The sequence below is a fragment of the Castanea sativa genome, chromosome 1 (assembly GCF_040712315.1).
Source record: "Castanea sativa cultivar Marrone di Chiusa Pesio chromosome 1, ASM4071231v1".
Classification (NCBI taxonomy): Eukaryota; Viridiplantae; Streptophyta; class Magnoliopsida; order Fagales; family Fagaceae; genus Castanea; species Castanea sativa.
The window spans coordinates 82897283-82919982 of record NC_134013.1 but is presented as its reverse complement, the minus strand read 5'-3'; the positions used below and the strand labels follow the sequence as shown (position 1 = coordinate 82919982).

Below are 22700 nucleotides of genomic sequence, written 5' to 3'. Positions count from 1 at the left end.
GACGGAAAAACAAGTTTCTAGGATACGAAAAGAGCTGGCAATAAAGATTTGGTCAAAAACAGAAGGAAAGGAATGTATGGCCAGAGACAGACATCTCTAGGTCCGATGATTCCACACATGCAATTCTTTTTCGAAACCTTACCAATATGAAAAGGCAAAGTGATTCGTTTAGCCCAATGACAATAGTCACTGTTTAAAATGAAATGGGAAGCTTCAAAAAAACCAACAAAACGAGTAGTCCAAACTCCAAAGTCTAAACACCAAAACAGAACAGCTCAAAAAGAACCTAGAAATCGAAAACAAGTAGCATGAGGAATATAATGCAAAAGTATATAGTTCACATGGTAGCTAGCTTAGGCTGAAAAGGAAGAACAAAATGGTTCTCAAATCAGATTTGTAATTGATATCCCTCTTGTTAGATGAGTGAATCTGAAATCTCAGTAGATTCAAAAAAGTTTGTCTCCCAACTGTGATTTAGAGAAATTTATACAATTTACTTCTATTGATAAGACTATCTATATATACTTTTCGTTACATGGCTTATTTAAAAAACTATATGATTTGTTTAAATAATACACATAGACGCATCATAAGTTGAAGGACGTTTTATATTCCGTATATGATTATGTACAGCTTATGCAAACATTCATGCACATCTAAGAATCACTCTCTCTCTCTCTAAGAATTACTCTCTCTCTCTCTCTCTCTCTCTTTTTTTTTTCTACAAAGGCATCTGAAGCAATTCTACGTTCATGCATGCCTACCTTGCTATATTGAGGTAGGTAGATATCAATTTACGAACATGCATGCATGCATGCATAAGATAAAGGATACGAAATTAATATGCATATAGAAGATGTGATAGGTGATACAAAATTTATTACAATCCCAATCCTCAATATTTTATATACAAAAAATTTGTGGATGCAATTTTTTTTGTTAAAAACTTATTTTCTTATTTACTGAAAATTGATGAAAGTATAATTATACATTAAAAAAATTTTAAAAATTGGACATAAGCAAATAAGTTAAAAGAAAAAACTATTGGCAAATGTATGTGTATTAAGTGCTTAAGTTTGCTATTAGTAAAAAAAAAAAAAAAACTACTTTTTTGGGTTTTTGAGTTAATTTACAGGTTCCATTCCAATTTTTTTTCCTTTTAATTTTAACCCAATCTTATCTATCACACTTTTAGAAAATAAGTAATTAACAAGGCACATCCAACTGCACTTTAATTAGCTTTCAAGTATATAACTTGAGACAACCTTCCGATCAACAATTTAAATTGAAAAAATAAATGAATAAATAAATCATAAGGTAATAGAACTTGCACATCTATTAAATCCGTATTCTATTAATAAGAAATCCAATATGTTATGTAAAATCCATTATATTATGTAATGTATGGAATACATGACAGAGGTTGAGTGTTGTTGATAAGTCGTATCATATACTATTGAGTTACATTTGAACATGTAAAAGGTAAAAAATATAACATATAAGCTATAAACAACACTTCCTACAAGTATATTTAGTCATAGAGATGTTAAAAGTCTTTTGTAACTCTGGGCTTGTGGTTTCTACTTTTCTTTATAAGGAGAACTAGGGTTCAAATCTTTTCTCTCCTATTGATTTAAATATTGATTTTTTTTTTAAAGACAAACCTGAAAAAGAAGTTAAAGTATTGCATGTATGACATACCTGAGCAACTGATCGAGTTCCTAACTCCAGCAAGATAGAACGTAATAGTGAAGTATACAGCAATCAGAAAAAAGAAATGGGAAAAAAAAGAGAGGTTTTTGATCGATAGCCAATGAGGATTGGTGTGAAGGAAGTGTCTCCTTCACCCCCAGTAGTGCTAATAGAAAATGTGAATGAAAGAACCAAAAGGGGAGGAGATTGTTTTCTTCTTTTCTACAAAGTTTTGCTTGAGTTGGAGGATGATTTTCTTATCTTTGATAGGCTATGAGGGATGCTCATTAACAAAGTGATCTCTATTAAGTATTAATGTCCTTTATTTATATGGTTACTTATTCACTTTTAAAATGGAGTTTGGGGAACCAATTATTCTTACCTTGTAATAGTGCTTTGGGATGCTTGTATCTATGGTATCATACATAGTATTGGACCCTTTGCTTTATTCCCTATTCCTTGTGCCCCGCTCTCGTAATACTTTTTAAGGGCCTTAAGCTTGGCTTCCTTCTTAGAAGTCCTTTGTGAATCTACCATGCAAGAGATCTACAACAGCTTTTTAGTTTAGCCCACATGAAAATGAAAAACCCTGCTTTCTTGTCTTTTATTTATATATTTATTTTTTTCCATTTAATGTACCCAAAAATAAATATTGTGTGGAATTTTTGGGTACATTAAATGCATTAACTTTTTTTTTTTTTAATATTTGAAACGAAATGCATTAACAATATAAACCTGGAGACACAATAAATTTCATAAGATTTTACACAGCTACTAAGATAGTTGATTGTAATTAGTGTGCAATAAACTTAGTATCATGACGGTTCTAGTGAGAGTGCGTTACACACCTAAACTAATTTCAGTTTGTGATATCATACATTGATACCATTATTATTATGGACCAAACAAAGCAATTAATTAATACAACAATTATTAAAAAAAGAAATAAAACAATTTGTTTCCAGATTTAATATTTCAAAATCAAAATAAAATAAAAGAAACCATTCAAAAGAGAAAAAGATAGTTAAGGTGACGTGTCACATGCAAGTGATTATTTTTGGGTTGGTCGGACTTTACTTTTGCCCAAAGTAGCAAGTAGCAACTTGCATGGCATGCTTAAACCTATTTAATTAGTCTTGGCTCGAAAGAATGAAGGCGTGCATTTGGCAAAAAAGAATAAAGGTATGCTGGTTTCTTGAACCAGAGATTGAATCAAATGAAAGTTTAATGCATATTAAAATACAATCAACTAATGGAAATTGGAAACCCAAGATCCTTAGAAGTAATTGTAGCCAATGAAAGGAGGATTGAATAAACCATAACACTGCCTTTACATAGAGAGTCCAACGGCAAGAGCTTTGTAAGTAGGTTATTATAACTTTTCTTTTATAAATTTCGACGGGGATGGATTTTTCAAAGTGTTTTTTTTTTCCTTTGAAGATGTTCTTTATTAGTTTTTCATTTTGTTAACAAATTTGTATGTTGTTCATTGATTTAATTTTATTGCTTTTAGATTAGGTGATTGGAAACTGTGGTTGAAGCACTAGATTGTAACTTTGATCAATTACTTATTTGAAGTATTTAATTTGTTTGGACTGAATTGTAACTTGACCAATTGCTCCAGTGGTTGAAATACTTGCTTGAGCTATTTGTTTGGATAAAATCATAACTTGAACAATTAATCTGTTGCTTAAGTTGTTGGACATCTAAATCCTAATTTTCAAATGTATTAGAGCTTTTTGAACACATAGGGGTCAAAATATGTTTTTTTTACCCTTGTTTAATATTATCAAAATTTAATGTCTTATTTCTAAATAGCCACAATTTAACAATACATATGCGAGGACAAAATTTAACCATGTAGCTTTTTTCTTATAAATAGAAGTACATTTTAGCTAAATTTAACAATTTGACTAAATCTTAAGAGGAAGAACTTAAAGAATAACACTTAAATACAGAGTCCGTTTGGATATAACTTATTTTGCTGAAACTGAAAACTGAAAACACTGTAGCAAAATAATTTTTAAATGTGTGAATAGTACTGTGGGACCCATTTTTAATGAAAAAGTTGCTGAAAAGTGAAATTTGTGGGACCCATGAACAGTGCATTTGTGCACTGTTCGTCAAATCTTGCGGCTGGGTTTAAAAAAAAAAAAAAAAAAAAGGAAGCAAAACGCGGACGTGGGACGCAGACGTGGGATCCAAACGCCCTCACAATACTTAAGTTTTGCTCATATATAATTATATAGTCAGTGTTAAGAATTGGAATGTCTTACCAGTTGCCAACCAAACGGTAAAGGATAGAATCCAATGAAAATTTTAAATAATACAAGGACGTAGTATTACCATCATAATTAACATATATGTATCTCTAACCCACATTTGAAGGAAGCTAGTTTCATCCTAACATGAGAGCAAGATTTGTTGGAGATGATATATATCCCGTCAAACTTTTCACATAATAATTGAATTACATTAACAAGATATTACAGCTAAAATACCTCAGAACATATATAACAAACAAATACATTGAAAAAAAAAAATGCATTAGTCACTGGTATAAAACTTGTCTGTCTTGTGGGCTAGGAGAAGCCAAACATGAGTGATCAATCCCCCACCTCGCCTTAGCTGTTCAGCATGGAAATCCATTGGGCAATTACTTGCTGCATAGCACAACATCTCCACCCACACGCTGCTAATGATGTGCCATCTGTTCTCCCTGCTCATCAAACTCCTAGCAAGTCTCTGTGCATCATTTAAGACATGCCAGTTAGATGTCACCATAGTTTCCTTATTTCTATCAAAGTCTAACTCCTTGGGAAGATCTTCTGTCCTCAAAATCCTACAAGCTTCACCTTCATCTCTTGTTATTGATGGTCTTGTTCTTAAAAATGTCATGAGTGTAGTGTAGGTATGTTGGAATATTATATCTGATGTGGTAGTGCATAACATGTGAGGACGCATGGCAAGAAGATACATCATATAGTTTGACAGCAATTTAACCATTTCAATTTGAGAGTTTGCAATGGCATTCTGAACATCTGAATGGTAGCAAATGTCCGTTGCAATGTGCCATACGCTAATGCTCTTATCGAAATCTCTCTTAACACTCCATTTGAATTCATGATTGAGGCATCCATACCTTTCAAGTGCCCATTGACCTCTTTGGGTGATGGGCTTTAAATCTCTCATTGCATCCACCTCTTTCATCTCTTGCACCATAAGTTCTTTCAATCCTTTTGCCAACTCCACACGCGTCCTACTCTTGCTCTTTTTGTACTCCATATCAAAGCCTCGAAACTTGAGAATTCTATTAAACTTCAGTGGCTTATCATGAAAGCAGAAGTCTAACAAATTGAATTGCCCCAATAAATTAGACCATCTTTTCCACTTATTTGCTCTTGGGACTAGAAATCGCAAGAATGGCATCATAATTGGCATATCATGGTTCTTAGTCATTTCAATTATTGCCCAATCTGAAAAGGGTAGTAGTAAGATTTGATAAAACTCTAGAATGATAGCTGCAATTAGCACCAGGAAGGTAAAGCCAGCATTCATATGATGTAAAATGGCAGTCTTGAACATGATTATGAATGCACAGAAAGTTGATGCTAAACTGAAAAAACTGATGATACGGAGAATATAACCTGCCCACGTATATGTTACAGGTGCCTTTGTATAGAGCACATCGTACATGAAGCCAAGTTCAGAATCTGTGATTCTGAAGACATCCTCAGCTGAATATGCATCAATGGACATCCATGGAAGAGATTCATATAAGGGCTTATAAAGCCAGTTCTCAAGGTGAGGCTTCAAGCAATTAAAGCGGTAATAAGCCTTTAAGATTAATTCTAGACCAGGAATGTCCCTAGGGAGCCTTCGGAATAAGTTAGGAACATTTTCTTCATGGTTTATTTCTTCAATGGTTAAACCATAATTCCTCAATGCTGACTTAAGAGCCCATGCTAACTCTCCATACTTGATTACTCCGGCCAAAAACGTTGGCAAATATAGGATGGAGAGCAAAGAACAAGTCCAACACCTAACAAGGATATAAACTACAACACCCACTTGGAAGAGTAAGTTAAGTGACTGCCTCAATCCAAGTTTATTATCTTCTATTGAATAGGCAGTAATGGTATCCGGATTCCCAATTTGAACCAAGAGCATGGGTGCGAGCAATGCCTCAAGTTCCAAGGTGACATTGTGTTTCTTAGTGTCACTGATTTCTATTGTGGTGAGCTTACCTATAATAACCTTTGCAACTGAACCTGACAGCAAGTAGGCAAGCCAAATTGTGAATCTTATCTTAAGTCCTGGGATGTATCTTCTGCGGCTACCAAGGAGAGTGAGAATGACTTGCAAAGCTATGCTCACCACAACTAGGGTATCAATACCCCATGCATCCCAAAGGACCTTCAATTTTCCTGGAATCAAATCTAGGTGCATGATTTCTCCTTTTGTGGTAGCTGAAAAATTAGCAAAGTTTTCTTATTATTATCACTTTAACTTCCATTTCTAAACCAAAAATGAAAAAGGAATTGAAAAACCTTGTCATTGTTTTAAAACTGTAGGCTATACATGTCTTGTTGCCTAGCCAATGGACTGGAATTTAAGAGAAAGATGATAGAAAATGGGCGAAAGAAATGGGAAAAGAAAATGTTATTTTTCATTGTTTGGTTGGAGTACAAAGGCATAGAAAAGAAAAGGGGAAATATGGGGCTTTTTTTACTTGGGTCTATCATTTTTTCTTTCCTTTCCAAATTGAGGAAAAAACATGAGAGAATATGGTAATGAGAAGAAAAGTAAAAAACTATCCCCACTTTTTTATTCTTCTACTTTTAATAATAAGAGCATGATAATACAAGTATATTTTATCCTCCACTTGAATGTAGGGAGACACTATTTCACCAAGTGTTTTGAGTTGAGTCTAGCAGTATATATTAACGTATCAATTATGGCATGCATGAATTATGTTAAACTTAAATACAGATTTCTAAAATTATCCTTTGTTTTTCATCTTCCCAGCAAAAAAGAACTTAGCATCAAAAATTAAAATTTTTGAATTGATTTGATTATTGAATTTATTCAAAATAAGTTTGCTTTAGAGTTGTTATATATATATAAAATAACTATAAAATTTCTTTTTTCTTTTATTATATTACTTAAAAGTTCACAAAAACAAGCACACAATCAGAATGAGAGCAGATAACAAGAAGAAGGGGACGGGTAAGTCTTTCATTCCTTCGTGGCTACCTTCTTACGCATAAATATATAACCATGTATATGTTACAAAAGGTTTTATTGATTACAGGTGGCTACAATCATCTACATTCATTCGTGCAAGAGTGTTTCTCAAAAAAAAAAAAGGTTCGGTGCAAGAGTGAAAAACTACAAAAATTATAACCCCTATCCCCAAAAGTTAACTAAATTATATTGTAAACTTCCAACTTAATTTTCTTTCTTAGACCTTTTGTATTCATTGGTGATGTAGAGCTTCAAAAAATGATAGTTTCAACTTTCAAGTTATTGGGGCAGAAAATATGTAGAAGAATACAAATTTTTTGTCTCACTTTTTATGTTTTACTTTCTTTTTAAAAAAAATTATGTTTCACTCTATATTTCACTAATCACAAATTGTAATCTATTCCACTTACTTTTTTGATAAAATAACCAATTTTTTTTAAAAAATCACACACACATCAAGTTATAATTGGTTGAGCAAGTGAATTAATACAAAAAAGTAAGACATAAAATTTGAATTCATACGTAGAATTAGTCCTTCCAGATAAATATTTGCGTTTCACTCTCTTTGTACAAAACTACAGTCACCTAATTAATGTGGACTATCTTAAAATTAGAAAAATAAAAGGCACCGTCAGCATGAGTCAAATGCGCATGCAATTTCAACACGTAAATGGTAAATGCGCATGCAATATAAATATACACGTAAATGGTAAATGATGGACTAAATTGGGTCTATGAACAAGGCCTACAAATCTGTTCAAGTGAAAAATGATGCTAACAATAGTAACAGAAAGAAGAACAGTTAAAACTATATCTGCACAAATTCATCAAAAAAGAAGAAAAAAAAAGAAGTACTGCACAAACCTTATCGGCCGAGTTAATTCCCGCAAGGCAGAAGTGGTCACACTGTTGCAACCAACTCAAAACAGAAATGGAAGAATTGAGGTACAAAAATTTGATGAGAACTTTCAAATGGACTCCTTTTAGTGCATGAGTTTTCTGTTAAAATTTGGTGGACCTTTGCTTAATCTGGGACTGGAAGATGATTGTTTAGAAGTTTCTTCTTCAGCTCCAATGCTTGATATAGAAACTACGAACTTTTGATTAGTTTGGAAGATGGGGTTTGTTTTTTCTTTGTTAAGCTAAGCAGGTACCTATTAATTAACTAGATGATCCTTAATGATTCCTTACTTATCTGGTTATATGGTCACATTTCTATTGAGTTTAGGATGCTTACCTTGTAACAGTGTTTTAGTATGTTTCCATCTATGATGCCATACTTTTTCATATTTCTTTTCGCTTTCTTCTGCCTTACTTGTGCGTAACTCTCTTTTGATACACATAAATTTTGAGTATTTTGGGAATAAAGTTTTGAAGGAGTGTCTAGTAGTGAGGAAGGTTTTAATATTCCCAACCACTTGTAGTTTTATATAATTGTACTACTATACATGCAAAAGTGATACGAATTAGCTTTCTAATTAGTTTTTTTTTTTTTTAATTTTTTTATTTGAGAAACACACACACACATATATAGGGGAAGATGGATGAGATAAGAGAATACACTCACATGCCAACACCAAAACTGCATACGGCAGTTAGTGATACGGAGCAAGTAAAAAATTATTTCTCAATATCACACCTTACTGATATGGAATGACTCGACAACACTGAGTATCTTTTTTTATTTGAGAAACACACACACACATATAGGGAAAGGGAGATGAGATAAGGGAATACACTAATATTTTCACTGAATGTTTGAAAGCTTTTTAATGAATCTAACCTAGGTTTTGTTTTCTTCAAAAAAGAATCTAACATGGATGACAATGCATATAAATATTGCTAGACCAAATTTCTAATCTTCTTCTTCTGATCTGTAAATATTTTATAATCAAATGTAAATGATTCTTTGAGTGAATGATCTGAAAGAATTTTTGTTGAGAAATTGTTATATTCTAACTAAATTTCATAGCCATTAATTTTTATTTTGAATTGATTGAGTATCAATGTTGTTGAATGATTGAGTGATGAGTGAAAGCATAAAAGAGAGAACAAACATAAAAGTTGATGGGTACATATTTACTATTAAGCTCTTGTGTTACAATGAATTCAATGTAAGACTTACATATATACTAGGGAATATTCAGACTAACCCTAGGCTAATTCCATAGGCTAATCTAAATTAAATTTACTTGTTTTACAAGTATATGAGCCTACAATTAGTTTGTGCCACCTATGCTAAAAACACACACATCGTGTTGTACGAGGTTAGCTCTCATACCATGTCAGAGTTGTTAAATGATTGAGTGATGAGTAGAAGTATGATAGAGAAAGCAAACTTGAATGTTTATGTGATTTAGCCTAATTGCTTATATCCACAATAGTAAACTCGTGTTATAATAAATCAAATGTAGGGTTTATATACTAAAAGAACACTAGATTAACCTTAGGCGTGCTAACCATAGAATAATCCAAGGTTAATTTACATGAGCTTATAATCAGTTTAGATAACTAACCATAATATGTCCAAGAGTGAGGGGAAAATTGGTTGAAAACCTCATGTATTAACGTTCTGTACATGCACTTTTTTTTCGTCTCACAGTAATCTATCAATCCACAGGAAAAACTAAAAAAATTGTAAAAACGGGGTATAAAGCAAGTTTAATTTCACTGAAGAAATTAGAGCCTTCTTCTTTTATCGTTATTAAAATCACTGTCAATCTCTCTTTGATTTAGAGCTTAATAAAAGTCCTCCGTAAAACGTAGGAGGCCTGGGGGAATTATTAGACACGAGCTCAGAATTAGTGCAGTATTCTAGTATGGGTGCGGCTTGTATCCAGTGAAAGTTTGCATTGGACACGTTGGATTGCAAACATGTGTCCAAATCCTGACGTGTCTAGTGGAAACTTCCACTGGACACAAGCCCTTCCCTTCTAGTATAATAGTAAAATATATAGGATCTGTTTGGAATCTGTTTATTTTGCTGAAATTGAAAACTTTTTGCTAAAAGTATTTTAGATAAAGGTAAAAGTTAGTTGAAATAGTATCATGGGACTCATGAATAGTATCAAAAAGTATAGTGGAACTCATGAATAGTAGCAAAAATAAGCTGAATAGTAAAATAAGTTGGCAAAAATAATTTTTGCAAAAGACACACATACTATAGCACCTCTTTGGCCTACAAAATCAACTAACTCCCTCGGCATTTGCTGAATATCTTCAAGGAGAGTTTGGGCTTCCAGGTACATCAGAAACCAAAAATTGTAATATTGGGAATATGACATTGATCCAGGGGCAACTCTACCCTTTGTTCAGGGTTCAAATGAAACCCTGACTTCCAAAAAAAAAAAGTATATATATTTATAATATTTTTTTATTAGTTTAATATTTTAATTTATTCTTAAAAATATTTTTGCAAACCCTAACTTAAATCTTATATACCCTTACTACAAGTATTTTCAACTCTAAAAGTATAAGTAAGTGTTTGTGAACTGCAAGTATCACTCTCTTTATTATAAATTTATATTATATGTGTGTGAGTATGTCTAATATTAATTGTGTGCATTACTTTTTGTTATAATATTATTTGTGTGAATAATGATGTGTGTGGATATTTGTGTGTACAGTATAAATATAATATAACTTTATATAATTTAATAATTAGGAAATAAAGAGGGTTTATTACATATGTGTGTATTGTTATTATGTTATAAAAACTTTTTGTTATAAAGTCAGAAAAATTCAAGAAGAAAAATTGTAAAGTTAGTGATTGTTCAAGCATTTAATTGGTTAAGTAGACATGTACTGTAGTATTTTATGTATGAATGAGTGTGGTTGTGTGCGTCAATAATTAATACAGAGCCAATGAGTTAAGTTTATTCATTTAGTTTAAAATATTTTTATAAAAACAATGACAAATTAATAAATAATAACAACTGCATAAAAATAAAAATTTTAGACAAACTTAACAAAATAAAATGGTCATAGTTACCTACATTGATAATAAGTACTCATAATGAACTATCATTTAACAATTCAAAATTTGAAAACTTGTAGAAGAAAATTATAAAACTTCATTTTTTTTTCGATAACTTGATATATTTGTAAGCGCACAGTTGCACCTGGACCCAAAGATAGACGTGGGCTCAGGCCCAATGAGCCTTAAACAATAAGATTTGTAGAGTATGGATTTGAAATCTAGTTTAGGGGTGTTGGAAACTTGACAGACAGGCTAGAATGCCACAATCTTTGCAAATAATAAACAAATATGACAAGGGAACCTCCTCGGACGTAAGCCGAGGACAGTTTGTATATTACTTCTCTTTTTATGCCAAAGTTACAGTTCTTAGTTTCTTCTCTACTTTCTCCCTCCAAATCTCCCCCCTCTCCTTACCACCTTCTTCCCGTCTTTTTATAATAGTTGGAAAGTTTTTATTCTACTGTTTAGGGGTCACTCCTCCATTAATGCGGCCAGGGAGGTAGGTGTAGGGTCTTTAATGTGGAGGTGACAGCCTTTTCAAAAGATATTTTCCTCACACCGTTGCGTCTGGAGGGCGCTTAAGTCCCCCTTTTAACCAACGGTTTTTGCGCAACCCTGCCTTGATCTTTTTGACGAATCCCAGGGTCATCGTGGGTCTGTCTGAGGAGATATTCGTCCTCGGACGAATCCTCGGGCTCTCACCTCGTGGGCCGAGCTACAGTTCTGAGAGGCTTTTTAGCCTAAAACAAACTAGAGCCCATCAACTAAGCCCGAGGCCCAAATACTTGCTTAGGTCCTCTTAGTCCCCACAATATTTAAGTTCTCTTTTTATTAAAATTTTTTTACTTTAAGTTTCTTAATGACCTCCTAAACAAAATTTCTAGAGTCGTCTATTGATTTTACTGAGCTTGGGAAGAGTAAGACCAACCATTGTGACACGATTTGAGGCTAGGTCGCAAAGCACCAACATGTCCAATCCTTGTTGTAAGGTCACAATTCGCACCCGAACCCAACAGTATGAAGGGGACAAGCCCAAAAAGCCCAATACAATGAAATTTGTAGAGAGTGGGCTTGAAATCTAGGTTCTTGAATGTTAGATAACGAAAATAATGGGCTAGATTACCAAATCACATGCAATGAACTGTTTATGTAACATAATTTCTCCTCGAACATAAGCCGATGACGATTTGTATTATCTTTCACTCTTTCAAAGATAAATTACAATTATAAAAGGTGGTGTGTACAGTATTTTCTCTCTTTGTTCCTTGATCTCCCTCCCTGAATGCCTTTCTCTTCCTTTTATACTATCCTCATTCTTTCCATCTTCCACGCATGGATCAGATCACCGATCTAGATACTTGTCCCATCAACAGCCCTCCTGAAGTCTTTAAACAATAGCTGTAAGGTTGATCACCACTGTTCAGATGTCACTTCCGCATTAATGCGGCTAGAGAGGTAGGTGCAGAGCCTTTAATGCGGTAGTAGCAGTTTTCTTTAAGATATTTTCCATCCGTTCTTCCTCTCTATAGCCTTGTGAAACATATCTTCATCCATAAGATCTTCTAGAATATCCTTTTCATCACAATGCCGTACCCTATGACCTTCACTTCACTTAGCCGAGGAGACATCCCTCCTCGGACTATTTCCACCAGCCTCTCTCGCAACAGTTTGCTCGTGGGCTTTTAAGTTTGATATCATTATTATTACTAAACCCTCCTCAGACTAGTAAATACCCTTGGATCAGGCCCAAGGCCCAAAAATATGCCCCGGACCTTTTGTCCTCACACTTGTCTTCTGCCTTTTGGGTTGCGGAAGATAAATCATTTTCCAAAGACACCAACATGACCCATGACATAAATTATAAATATGCCATGAATGAAGTTACAAATTTGCTTACGAGGATTTGACTGGTGGTGAATGGCTGAATCCTCCTAATGCTATCTGTCTTCCAAATGGGTGATTAGAAATATTGTTAAGGAAAAAAAAAAAAAAAAATCCTTTTACACTTGTTTACGTACATTAATTTACGTCAGTATTTGCATTTGATGTAGAAATGTCTACATTTTTAAATGTTTACATTTTAACACATGAAACAGGACGTAAAAAAAAAAACCCGTGTAAGAGTATAAAAGCCCCTTTATTAAACTAAACTTATTTTGAATTCCTTTTTGAGAATATTTTATAAATTACAAGTATAAGAACTAAGGAGGCTAATTTTGTTGTCCATAACATAGTTAGAATGTTTGCATAAGTTGTTGTAAAATAGCATAAGACCCAAATTTGCCCAATCAACTCCAAAATACAAACACTTTAGTCTATATATCAATATCATTACGTAAAAGTACATTTGTGCTACGGTAACTATGCTACAATAGCTATATGTGCAAATGAATATTTTAGTAAATTTTTACTTCACCCAATGTGCACTCTCCCCCCCCCCCCTCACTCTCTTTTTCCCCTTTCTCACGTTCCCAAAGTCTTTGGGATAACAATAAAAATTGTTAAGATAAAAAATAGTCTATTTAAGAGCATTCGCATTAATTGATGTAAAAACTAAAAAATCATGGGGGAAAGATTCCTATTTCTTTTATCCCATTGCCTAGGGTCCATGGAAAGAGAAGAGTCTTCCTCTCTCTATTTGTAATTGTTGTGAAAAATTGGTGAAATAATCTGTTTACACAAGGTTAAAAAAGAGAGAAGAAAATATAACATAAGGAATTTACGTGATTTGATAATATACCTACGTCCATGGGAGGCGATAAAATAAAGTTTCACTATAATTTTAGAGATTACAATAATAGCTTGAAGATACTCTCACACAAATCTAAATTCCAAATACATCTTGATTCTCTCACAAATAAATAAAAAACACCCTACTGTATTTAGACAAAAGTTACAGAACACTCTACCTTCTTATCTCTCGTAGAAACTCTCGCTTACTCCACCTCTATTTATAGCCAAAGATTTAGTCGAAACATTAATGGTTTCAACACATGAAAGATATCATGCCAAAAGAAGATGGCCAACATTTATTGCATTTCGGCTACAAGCAGAAAGCATGAATTTGGTGTGCATGCCAGGTGCTGTTCCTTGCCTTTTTGACCATTCATGCTAGACAACATTTAATGCAAGCTTGTTGTATTTCTTCACACATGGTGTTTGGTTGAATATCATCCAAACTTTCTGACATGGGCATGCAAACCTTTTAATGTCAAGCCACTAAATTTGACAATTCAAGCCATTCTAATGGTAATATATATTTCTTTTGTCAATTGAAGTTATTAGGTTCCCTTTTTAAAAAGAGACTATACACTGTTCATTATAGATTTGTCTGTTAATATTACAAGGTTTCCCAAGTGAATTTGAAAGTAATTCTTCCAATTTATGTGTTCCTTAAATAAGAACTTATTAGAAATCTTGCACTACCTATTAATAAAAGAGATAGCTTAATTAGTTGAGGAGAGGCTCAATAATCTAGAAAAGAGCTAAGACTCTTATAGGCTTATAGTTTAATTAGTTAGCATCTCTTGATATACTTTAAAAAAAAAACACCCTAAGTTTAAATGCTTCCTCCTAAAAATAAATAAATTATAAAGAGCTTATTTGTCATGCTTTTTTTATTTTCCCCATTTACGTGTGACAACCACAACTTAAATGGGATACAGTAAACATAATTTACAAATATAGTTTCACTTTCACCACTTAAAACTTCTTTGAACATGTTTCACAACCAAAGATTGCTTGGAATCATTAACTCATCAAGCAAGAGAAAAAGTCTCAATTTAATATTATTCATCAAATTCAACATATCACAATAATCTATGCAAAAAAAAAAAAAAAACATATCACAATAATTTTCTAGAGCCTTTAAGAAGGGGTTTTAGAGTTACAACAAATAAGGAAAGAAATAATTTAATCAAATACATTAAATTAAAAAATAAAACCAGAAATCAAATCCAACAAAATCCTCAGCATTAATCCTTCCCCAATTGGCTTGGTATGGCCCCAAAAGAAAGCTATTCTTATCCTATTTTTGATAGGATTTTATTGGAGCCAATTGAGTCAAAGGTTTCAATTTGTGTGTGCCAGATTAGAATGCTAAAATACCATTACAACAAACAAATAGTTAATCACTCGTATAAAACTTATCTGTTTTGTGAGCTAGGAGAAGCCAAACATGAGTTATCAGACCTCCACCTCGCCTTAGTTGTTCAGCATGGTAATCCACTGGACAGTTACTTGCCGCATAGCACAACATCTCCACCCACACGCTGCAAATGATGTTCCATTTGTTCTCCCTGCTCATCAAACTCAAGGCGAGTCTTTGTGAATCTTTTAGTACATGCCAATCAGATGTGACCATGGTTTCCTTTCTTTTATCCAAGTCTGATTCTTTGGGAAGTTCTTCCATCCTGAAAATCCTACAAGCTTCTCCTTCATCTTTTACTAAGGATGGTCTAGTTCTTAAAAGTATCATGAGTTTAGTGTAGGTATGTTGGAATATGATATTTGCTGTGGTGGTGCAAAACATATGAGGGCGCATTGCTAGAACATACATCATGTAGTTTGACAACAATTGACCCATTTCAATTTGAGAGTATGCAATGCCAAATTGAACATCTAAATGATAGCAAATGCTTGTTGCAATGTGCCATATGATAATGCTCTTATCGAAATCTCTCTTGACACTCCATTTGAATTCATTGTTGAGGCATCCATACCTTTCAAGAGCCCATTGACCTCTGTGTGTGATAGGCTTCGAATTTCTTGCACTGTCCACCTCTTTCATTTCATGCACAATCAGTTCTTTCAATTTTTTAGGGATTTCCACGCGTGTCCTATTCCCGGTCTTTCTGAGCTCCATGTCGATGCCACGAAACTTGATGATCCTACTATATTTCAACTGCTTGTCGTGAAGGCAAAAGCTCAACAGATTGAATTGTCCCATCGAATTGGACCATCTTTTCCACTTACTTGACTTTGGGCCAAGAGCTCGCAAGCATTTCATCACCAGAGGCATGTTATGGTACCTCGTCATTTTGAGAATTGCCCACTCTGTGAAAGGTAGCAGTATGATCTGATAAAGCTCTAGTATAATTGCTCCAATCAGCACCAGATAGGTAAATACAAGATCTTTACGTGAAATTTTATCTGAGGCTGTGTTAGAAAATATTGCAAATACACATAATGCTGAAACTAAACTTAGGAAACTGATGATACGAAGAATACAGCCTTGCCATGTGTATATAATAGGCGCCTTCGTATAGAGCACATCATACATGAAGCCAAGTTCAGAATCTGTAATTCTGAAGATATCCTCAGCTGAATATGCATCAATGGACATCCATTGAAGAGACTCATATAAGGGCTTGTAGAGCCAATTCTCAAGATGAGGCTTCAAGCAGCTAAACCGATAATATGCCTTTAAGATCAATTCCACACCAGGAACGCTCTCTGGTAATTGTCGAAATAAAGCAGGAACATTTTCTTCTTGATCAATTTCTGAAATGGTTATGCCAGATTCACCAGTGAGTGCTGTCCTCAGAGCCCATACTGCCTCTCCATACTTAACTACACCGGCCACAAACATTGGCACGAAAAGAAATGAGAAGTGAGAGGAACTATTCCAGTAGCGAAAAAGGATCCAAATTACCACACCAACTTGGAAGACTAGGCTAAGTAATTGCCTCAATCCCAAACGATTATCTTCTATTGAGTAAGCAGTTATGCTATCTGGGTTTCCAATTTGTACAAAGAGAAGTGGTGCCAATAACCCTTTCAGTTCACGGTGAGGAAGGTACTTAGTATCTAAGCCAGTGAGCTTGCCTATGACAACCTTTGCAATAATATTGGACATCAAGTAAGATGACCATAGTGTAAATCTTATCCAAAAGCCAGTAATGTATTTTCTGCGGCTGCCGAAGAGAGTGAGGAAGATTTGCAAGGCAAGGCTCACTAGTATTAGCGCTTCGATGTTCCAGTCACCCCATAAGTCCAACCAGCTAAAAAGATCATCTTCGCCCAGTGTCATGATCTCTCCTTTTGACAAATAGTAGAAACTCTGCAAGAAGATAAATAAAATTTAATCACTTAAAACTTTTGGCAAAGTGCTTCTTAATTTTAAAACAAAACCTATATAAGTGTACGTAGGAAATGTAAAAATTATTACAAATTATATTATTGAAGACTTTCAAACTGAGAGGTAACAATAGAAGCGATCGATTGATGTCAATTCAATTATATATAAACAAATTCTTAAATTACTTTTTTATAGTTAATAATCCATCAATTTATAAGAATTATATAATAAAATTTGTAATAGCTTTATCATTATATACGATCGACCCAGCTTATAAACCGATTATATCAAAGAATTGCAATTAATGTTAACGTATCATTCCATTGTGAGTGTTTATTATTAATTTTTTTTAGGCTATTCCATTGTGAACTGGCCACCATCATCCTCTTAGCTAGACTATGAAATATATAAAATGATTAGTTACAAAACTTCTTTTTGACCAGCTAAAAGAGGGAAATAATTTAGAAAATTATTTCCAAGACCATCTCTGTCATTACGATCCATTGCTAAAGAGATAAGGGAAGGCAACGATAATTTAAAAAACAAAAAATAACCTAGCTACTTTGGCCCCACAGATAGAAAAAGAGGAAGCACTTTCTCAAAATATATTCTAAATTGTGTGATCGGGAGATTAAGGGTCCGTTTGGTACATAAGTTTAAACACATGTTTTTAGTTTTTAAACAACATTACATATATTTTCATATACTTTCTAACCCACACATATTTTCAAAAAAATTGAAAACTGTTGTTTAAACACACATTCCAAACGTGCTCTAACTAATAATTTTTTTTTAGGGAGACTATTAATTAATGAGTTGATGACATGCTCTTTTAATATTTTGAAGGAAAATGCTAAATCTAGTACACTTTAAAAAAAAAAAAAACTTAAAAAGTGAATGTAATTGGTACTGTATTAACAACATAATAAATATTTTGATTACTTTTATGTTTTTTTTTAAACAATTACTTTTATATCTTGTGTTTAAAAATTAACAAGTCCATTTATAAGAGTTATGCGGTAAAATTTGTAATATATTGACTATGCTTAAAGAATGAGTACTTCCCCATCCAAAAACAATGAATACATCGGTCATAAGAATATTAGAAATACAAGGGGATACTCCTCCACCTAATACATGGCATCATTATGAACAAACGATTAAAACTTATATTATGAACAACTTTATTCCAGTTTGATGGTCAAAGAGTTATGAAGTAAAATTTATAATATAATTTAATGATATTTGTGACTTTTATAGAAATGATAATATATATAAATGCGATATAATTTCAATCTATATGGTATATACTCCATGACGATTAAAGACTTTATCAATTGAGTTATAATTAAAACCCACAAATGATAATAATGCTATGTATCTTTTTGCATATATGTGAATCCAAAAATGCTTTTTTTTTTTTAATTATTATTTATAATTGTGTATCACCAATGGGCATCCTATGAACACTAGTTCATTTTTATTATTTCTTATTTTGTCACATTTTACTATACTATCACGGATGTTCATAAAGTACATAAGAAATCTCACACACAACCTAGGTGGGATTTCTTTGTAAGGGTTGTGTGTGAGAGAGAGTGTGAAGACTCAAGGAAAATTGAAGATCAAAGGAGTTTTCGCGAGTAGCTTGTGAGAAGCCTTCCCGCGAAGTGAAGCATGTGCTTAGCACATGACTAGAATGCGAAGAGTTATGATAGATGGTGACAGCTGGTTTTCGCGAGTGTCTCGCGGGTAAGGCCTTCCCGAGAGATACCCACGAAACATTCTGTTTTGCTATTTTGTCATATTTGATACACCATGTCTTTACCCACACTATATATACCTATATTACCCACATACTGAAATGAGTGCTTTTTAGAGAGAAAACCCTAACCACAAACCCTTGAGAGTTAGAGATTGTCATACCCACAATCTTCTACACAATCTTGTATGGTTTTCCTCAACTCCTACCTCTCCATATTCATATCCAAATCTAAATCCAAATCCTTATCATTGAGAGGTTGATAGGTCAAACACTTACCACACCCATCCTGAGTGTAAAGTGAGGTTTTGGTGCTACTAGGAAGTATTGGAAGAAGCCACTTGTTTGGTGGATGCAATCAGGCTAAATTGCATGATCCGGAGAGCTAAAGAAGACAAGGCTTGGCGAAGTCAGTTGGTAGCAAGAACTTGGAGGGCTCGAGTACATGGGGTAGACTAGGCTTGGAGGGTCTTTTGTTATTCATGTACTCCAATTTATTTTCTAGTGGATCGATTTACTGCTTGAAGGGCGGCGGAGAGGTTTTTCGCCGATATTTTTGGTTTCCTCTTCGATAACACATCGGAGTGTTATCTTGTATTTGCATTATTTTTCCCTACTCTTTTCGCTTTCATTTTACTACTGTGTTGTGATGAATATGGCTTAGAGTAGTTTATTGTTTTGTTCGCTTGCATTTACTCTATTCTGCACTTAGCTTAAGTTAGAGTAAAATCAACTGAGCCGTAAGTTTTAATTTGGGAGTCTAAACAGCTCGTTTTTTCACACATTTTTGAGCTTTCAACAATCATAATAAGTATTGTCTAATATCTATTAATAACTAAGTAATGCTATAAGCACAATAGTTTTCATAACAAATTTCTCAACGATTAAGTTGAAGAATATTATTAATTTTTATATAGGTCCACCATTGATACTGCTTTATTACCTACCATTAATAACTTTAGACCTTATATAATTGTGAAATTTGTGTGAATAATATTGTGCCTTTAGACTTATTGATTAATATCTATCTTAATTATCAAGTTTCACATTGGACGAAAGTTTATATAAAGATAAAAAGTAATATTATGTTAAACTTTTTTATGCATTGTACGAATTATCGACTAGTGTATAAAAACCTTTAAACAAGGTTTCGTTGACAATATCAAGGGCTAGAGTTAGGTGTGATTTTCTAAGTAATTAATAGTACTATGTGATGCTTATTTTAATTAATTTTTTATGTAAATATTAGAAAAAAAATTCCAAAAATATCATTGAAATAAAAAAATAAATGATTAAAATAAAACTAAACAAAAAAAAAAAAAATTACTTAGGTTATATGATTGTATGTAAGACTAGATTTTTTATGTGAAAAAGATCCAGATTATTGTTATTTTTTAAACCACTATTTTAAAATTGGACTAGACCGGCCAATTCAACCGGGAACTAGATCCTAAACTAGTCCGATAAAAACTAGAAAAACCAGCAAAAATTGAAAATCGATTCATTTTTTAGTTCTTTGATCATTCCAATTTTTTAAAACCATGGTTTAAACCATTTAATAGGTGGAGTATCTTTTTGCATGATAGGCAATCTAGTGAAAACTATAAATTAAATATTATTTTTTGTTCGTACATGCAATACTATTTAGGGTTCATTTGGTTGGGGTGAAAATTGGGGGATGGAAAAACGAAGGAGAGAAAAATATGAGAGATGTTGGGTGGGAGAGGTATTTGGTTGGAGTGATTTGGGGGGAGAAAATGATGGGGTCCCATTGTTTTCTACCCAAGCCCACCACTTTTTCGCCTCTCCAAATTGCAGCAAAATGGGAGGAGAAGAGGTTGGATGAAATTTACCCATCTACTCCTTCTCCCATCCCCTAAACTAAAATAACATTATTCTTTTTTTTTATTTCTTCCTTTTTTTTTCTCCTTCATTATTGAATGTTTGGGTTGTTTTTTTATTATTTTATTTTGTATATATATTTTATTTCAGCAACACTTTTTTTTTTCCTTTATACAAAAAAAGTTATAAAATAGGGGCATGATAATAAATTTATACAATATTTTTTATCCTTTCACTTTTCTATTTCCCAAATCAAATAAGGTATTAAGTAAAGTGGAATTCAAAAATTATATATCCTCAGATTTCTTTTTTGAATGAATTAAATTCATAAATAATATAATTAGTATATATAAAAAAGTGTGGCCCAGGAAGTTTGATGAGGCACTAACTTATCACAATTTATCAATTACATAACTGTGCTTAAATTGATCAATAAGTTAATACTCTTTATAGTTCAAAATTTTATGACACGTCACCCTCTTTAATGGGGATGAAATTGTTTGGAGTTGTACCCAAAAAAAATAAATTTTAAGGAAGCTGTACTTTAAAAATGTGTAATTTGAAAGCGCATTATCAAAAGGAAACTAAATGCAAAGATTCAATTATAATCTAATTTCCATGGTTTCAAAAACTGGAAGTGTTGATTGTTAGAGTAACTCGCATATATATGGAACTAGAAATACTAATCATGAATCAGTACTAAATCTTTGCTCTAATGTAACAGCTAATGAGTTTGGGTTACACATTTCATTGCAAGGCCAACTTTAGCCTTCATCAAGGCGCTGCAGATTTTTCAATCCTTTCCTATAGTTAGTCTATTTCAAGGCCACAAATTGAGACAAAATGCAAGGGTATAATTTTTTTTTTTTCCAGATAACAAAATTTGAATGGCCACTGGTCTTTGAAGTGCTTTTTAATTGTTACTTCCTAGATTTATACGGCTATGTGAATGTAAGCTAATAGTTTAAAACATGATAAAGCTTCCAGAGACATAATGTCAAATATGTGAACACACAAAGATGGTGTTAAAAAAACAAGCACTAAATTTCACAGAAAGTTTACAATAATGATGATGATAATTTCAAGTCCAAATCAGTAAGCAAACCTGAATATATAGTTTAGTCCCTGCCCCAGCTACACTGAATTAGTTGTCGCTAAGAGCCTACTAGAAGAGCTACAATGAAAAAAAATGTTATAATGGGGACAAACTTTTGAAAGGGCTCCATGGATTTTTAATATAAGTAACAAAAAACTGATAGTTTCTCCTTCACTTCCAATGCTTAGAGATTTATATAGAAAAAAGAAAAGGTGAATTTAATCAAGAAAGGAATAGTATAAATGCATTTCTACAGTGTTAAACACCTTTGCTTGCTTTGGAAGAAGTTCTTTATGACTCTGATGGGCTGTACAAGCAGATAAACGTTTTAAAAAAAACAATTATCCATTACTTACCTGCATGGTTATGCTTTCATGTCACGTGTGCGGAGGAATTAATAATTTCTGAAGCCTGATACTTACCTTCTGGTTATGCTTTGCTTACATTTTTTTGCTTATAATAGTTGTTTTTTTTTTTTTTTTTGGGTTGCTTTGTCCTGCCTCCCTGGTCCCTCCTGCTTTCTTTTTTGTGGAAAAACATGGATGCCGCTATTTGGGCATTTGAGTAGTATATACAAAAGTACTTTTGAAGGAATGGATATATTGAAGAAGGCTTATTCCACACTCCTGCCTTTCATTTGCACAAGAGCTGTTCACTAGTACAGCTGTTTAGATAAGGCCCCATGAACAGTCTAAGAAGCCTTTAGGCCTAAATGTTTAATGTGAAAATTCGCATAGTTAAGTTTGCAAGGAGAGGGTGCCCATGAGCTTATAAACACATAGTTAAGTTTACACTTAACCAATATGGGACACTAGGATCCTAACATACCACCACGCTCTGCAGCCAACGTCCACGATGGCTCACTCTAGCGACATTGACCTGTTGGTAGCCCTCTCTCTTTTCTTTCTTCCATTTGAGCAGGATAGATTCTTTTAATGGGCAGCCTAGCTTTAGACTCCAAAAGAAGAGTGGCTTTAGGAGAAGCACCTAAAATGGAAGGCTT

General features: G+C 33.2%; 2 protein-coding genes across 2 annotated transcripts; both read right to left on the bottom strand.

Moving 5' to 3' along the window:
* Positions 1-4239: 4239 nt before the first annotated feature.
* LOC142635614 (uncharacterized) lies at positions 4240-6141 on the bottom strand. The gene has a single exon (XM_075809751.1). It carries the CDS (start codon positions 6139-6141, stop codon positions 4240-4242), a length of 1902 nt encoding a protein of 633 aa, XP_075665866.1.
* Positions 6142-14763: 8622 nt separating this feature from the next.
* On the bottom strand, positions 14764-21843 carry LOC142622282 (uncharacterized). The gene is made up of 2 exons (XM_075795727.1): positions 21707-21843; positions 14764-16979 (listed from the first exon to the last, which is right to left on the bottom strand). The coding sequence occupies exon 2, from the start codon at positions 16947-16949 to the stop codon at positions 15045-15047; it is 1905 nt and encodes a 634-aa protein (XP_075651842.1). The 5' UTR covers positions 16950-16979; positions 21707-21843; the 3' UTR covers positions 14764-15044.
* Between the last annotated feature and the right edge of the window lie 857 nt (positions 21844-22700).

Excerpts from the sequence above, each read along its gene's own strand:
- LOC142635614 (XM_075809751.1), bottom strand. The coding sequence starts at position 6,141 with ATGCACCTAGATTTGATTCCAGGAAAATTGAAGGTCCTTTGGGATGCA.
- LOC142622282 (XM_075795727.1), bottom strand. The coding sequence starts at position 16,949 with ATGACACTGGGCGAAGATGATCTTTTTAGCTGGTTGGACTTATGGGGT.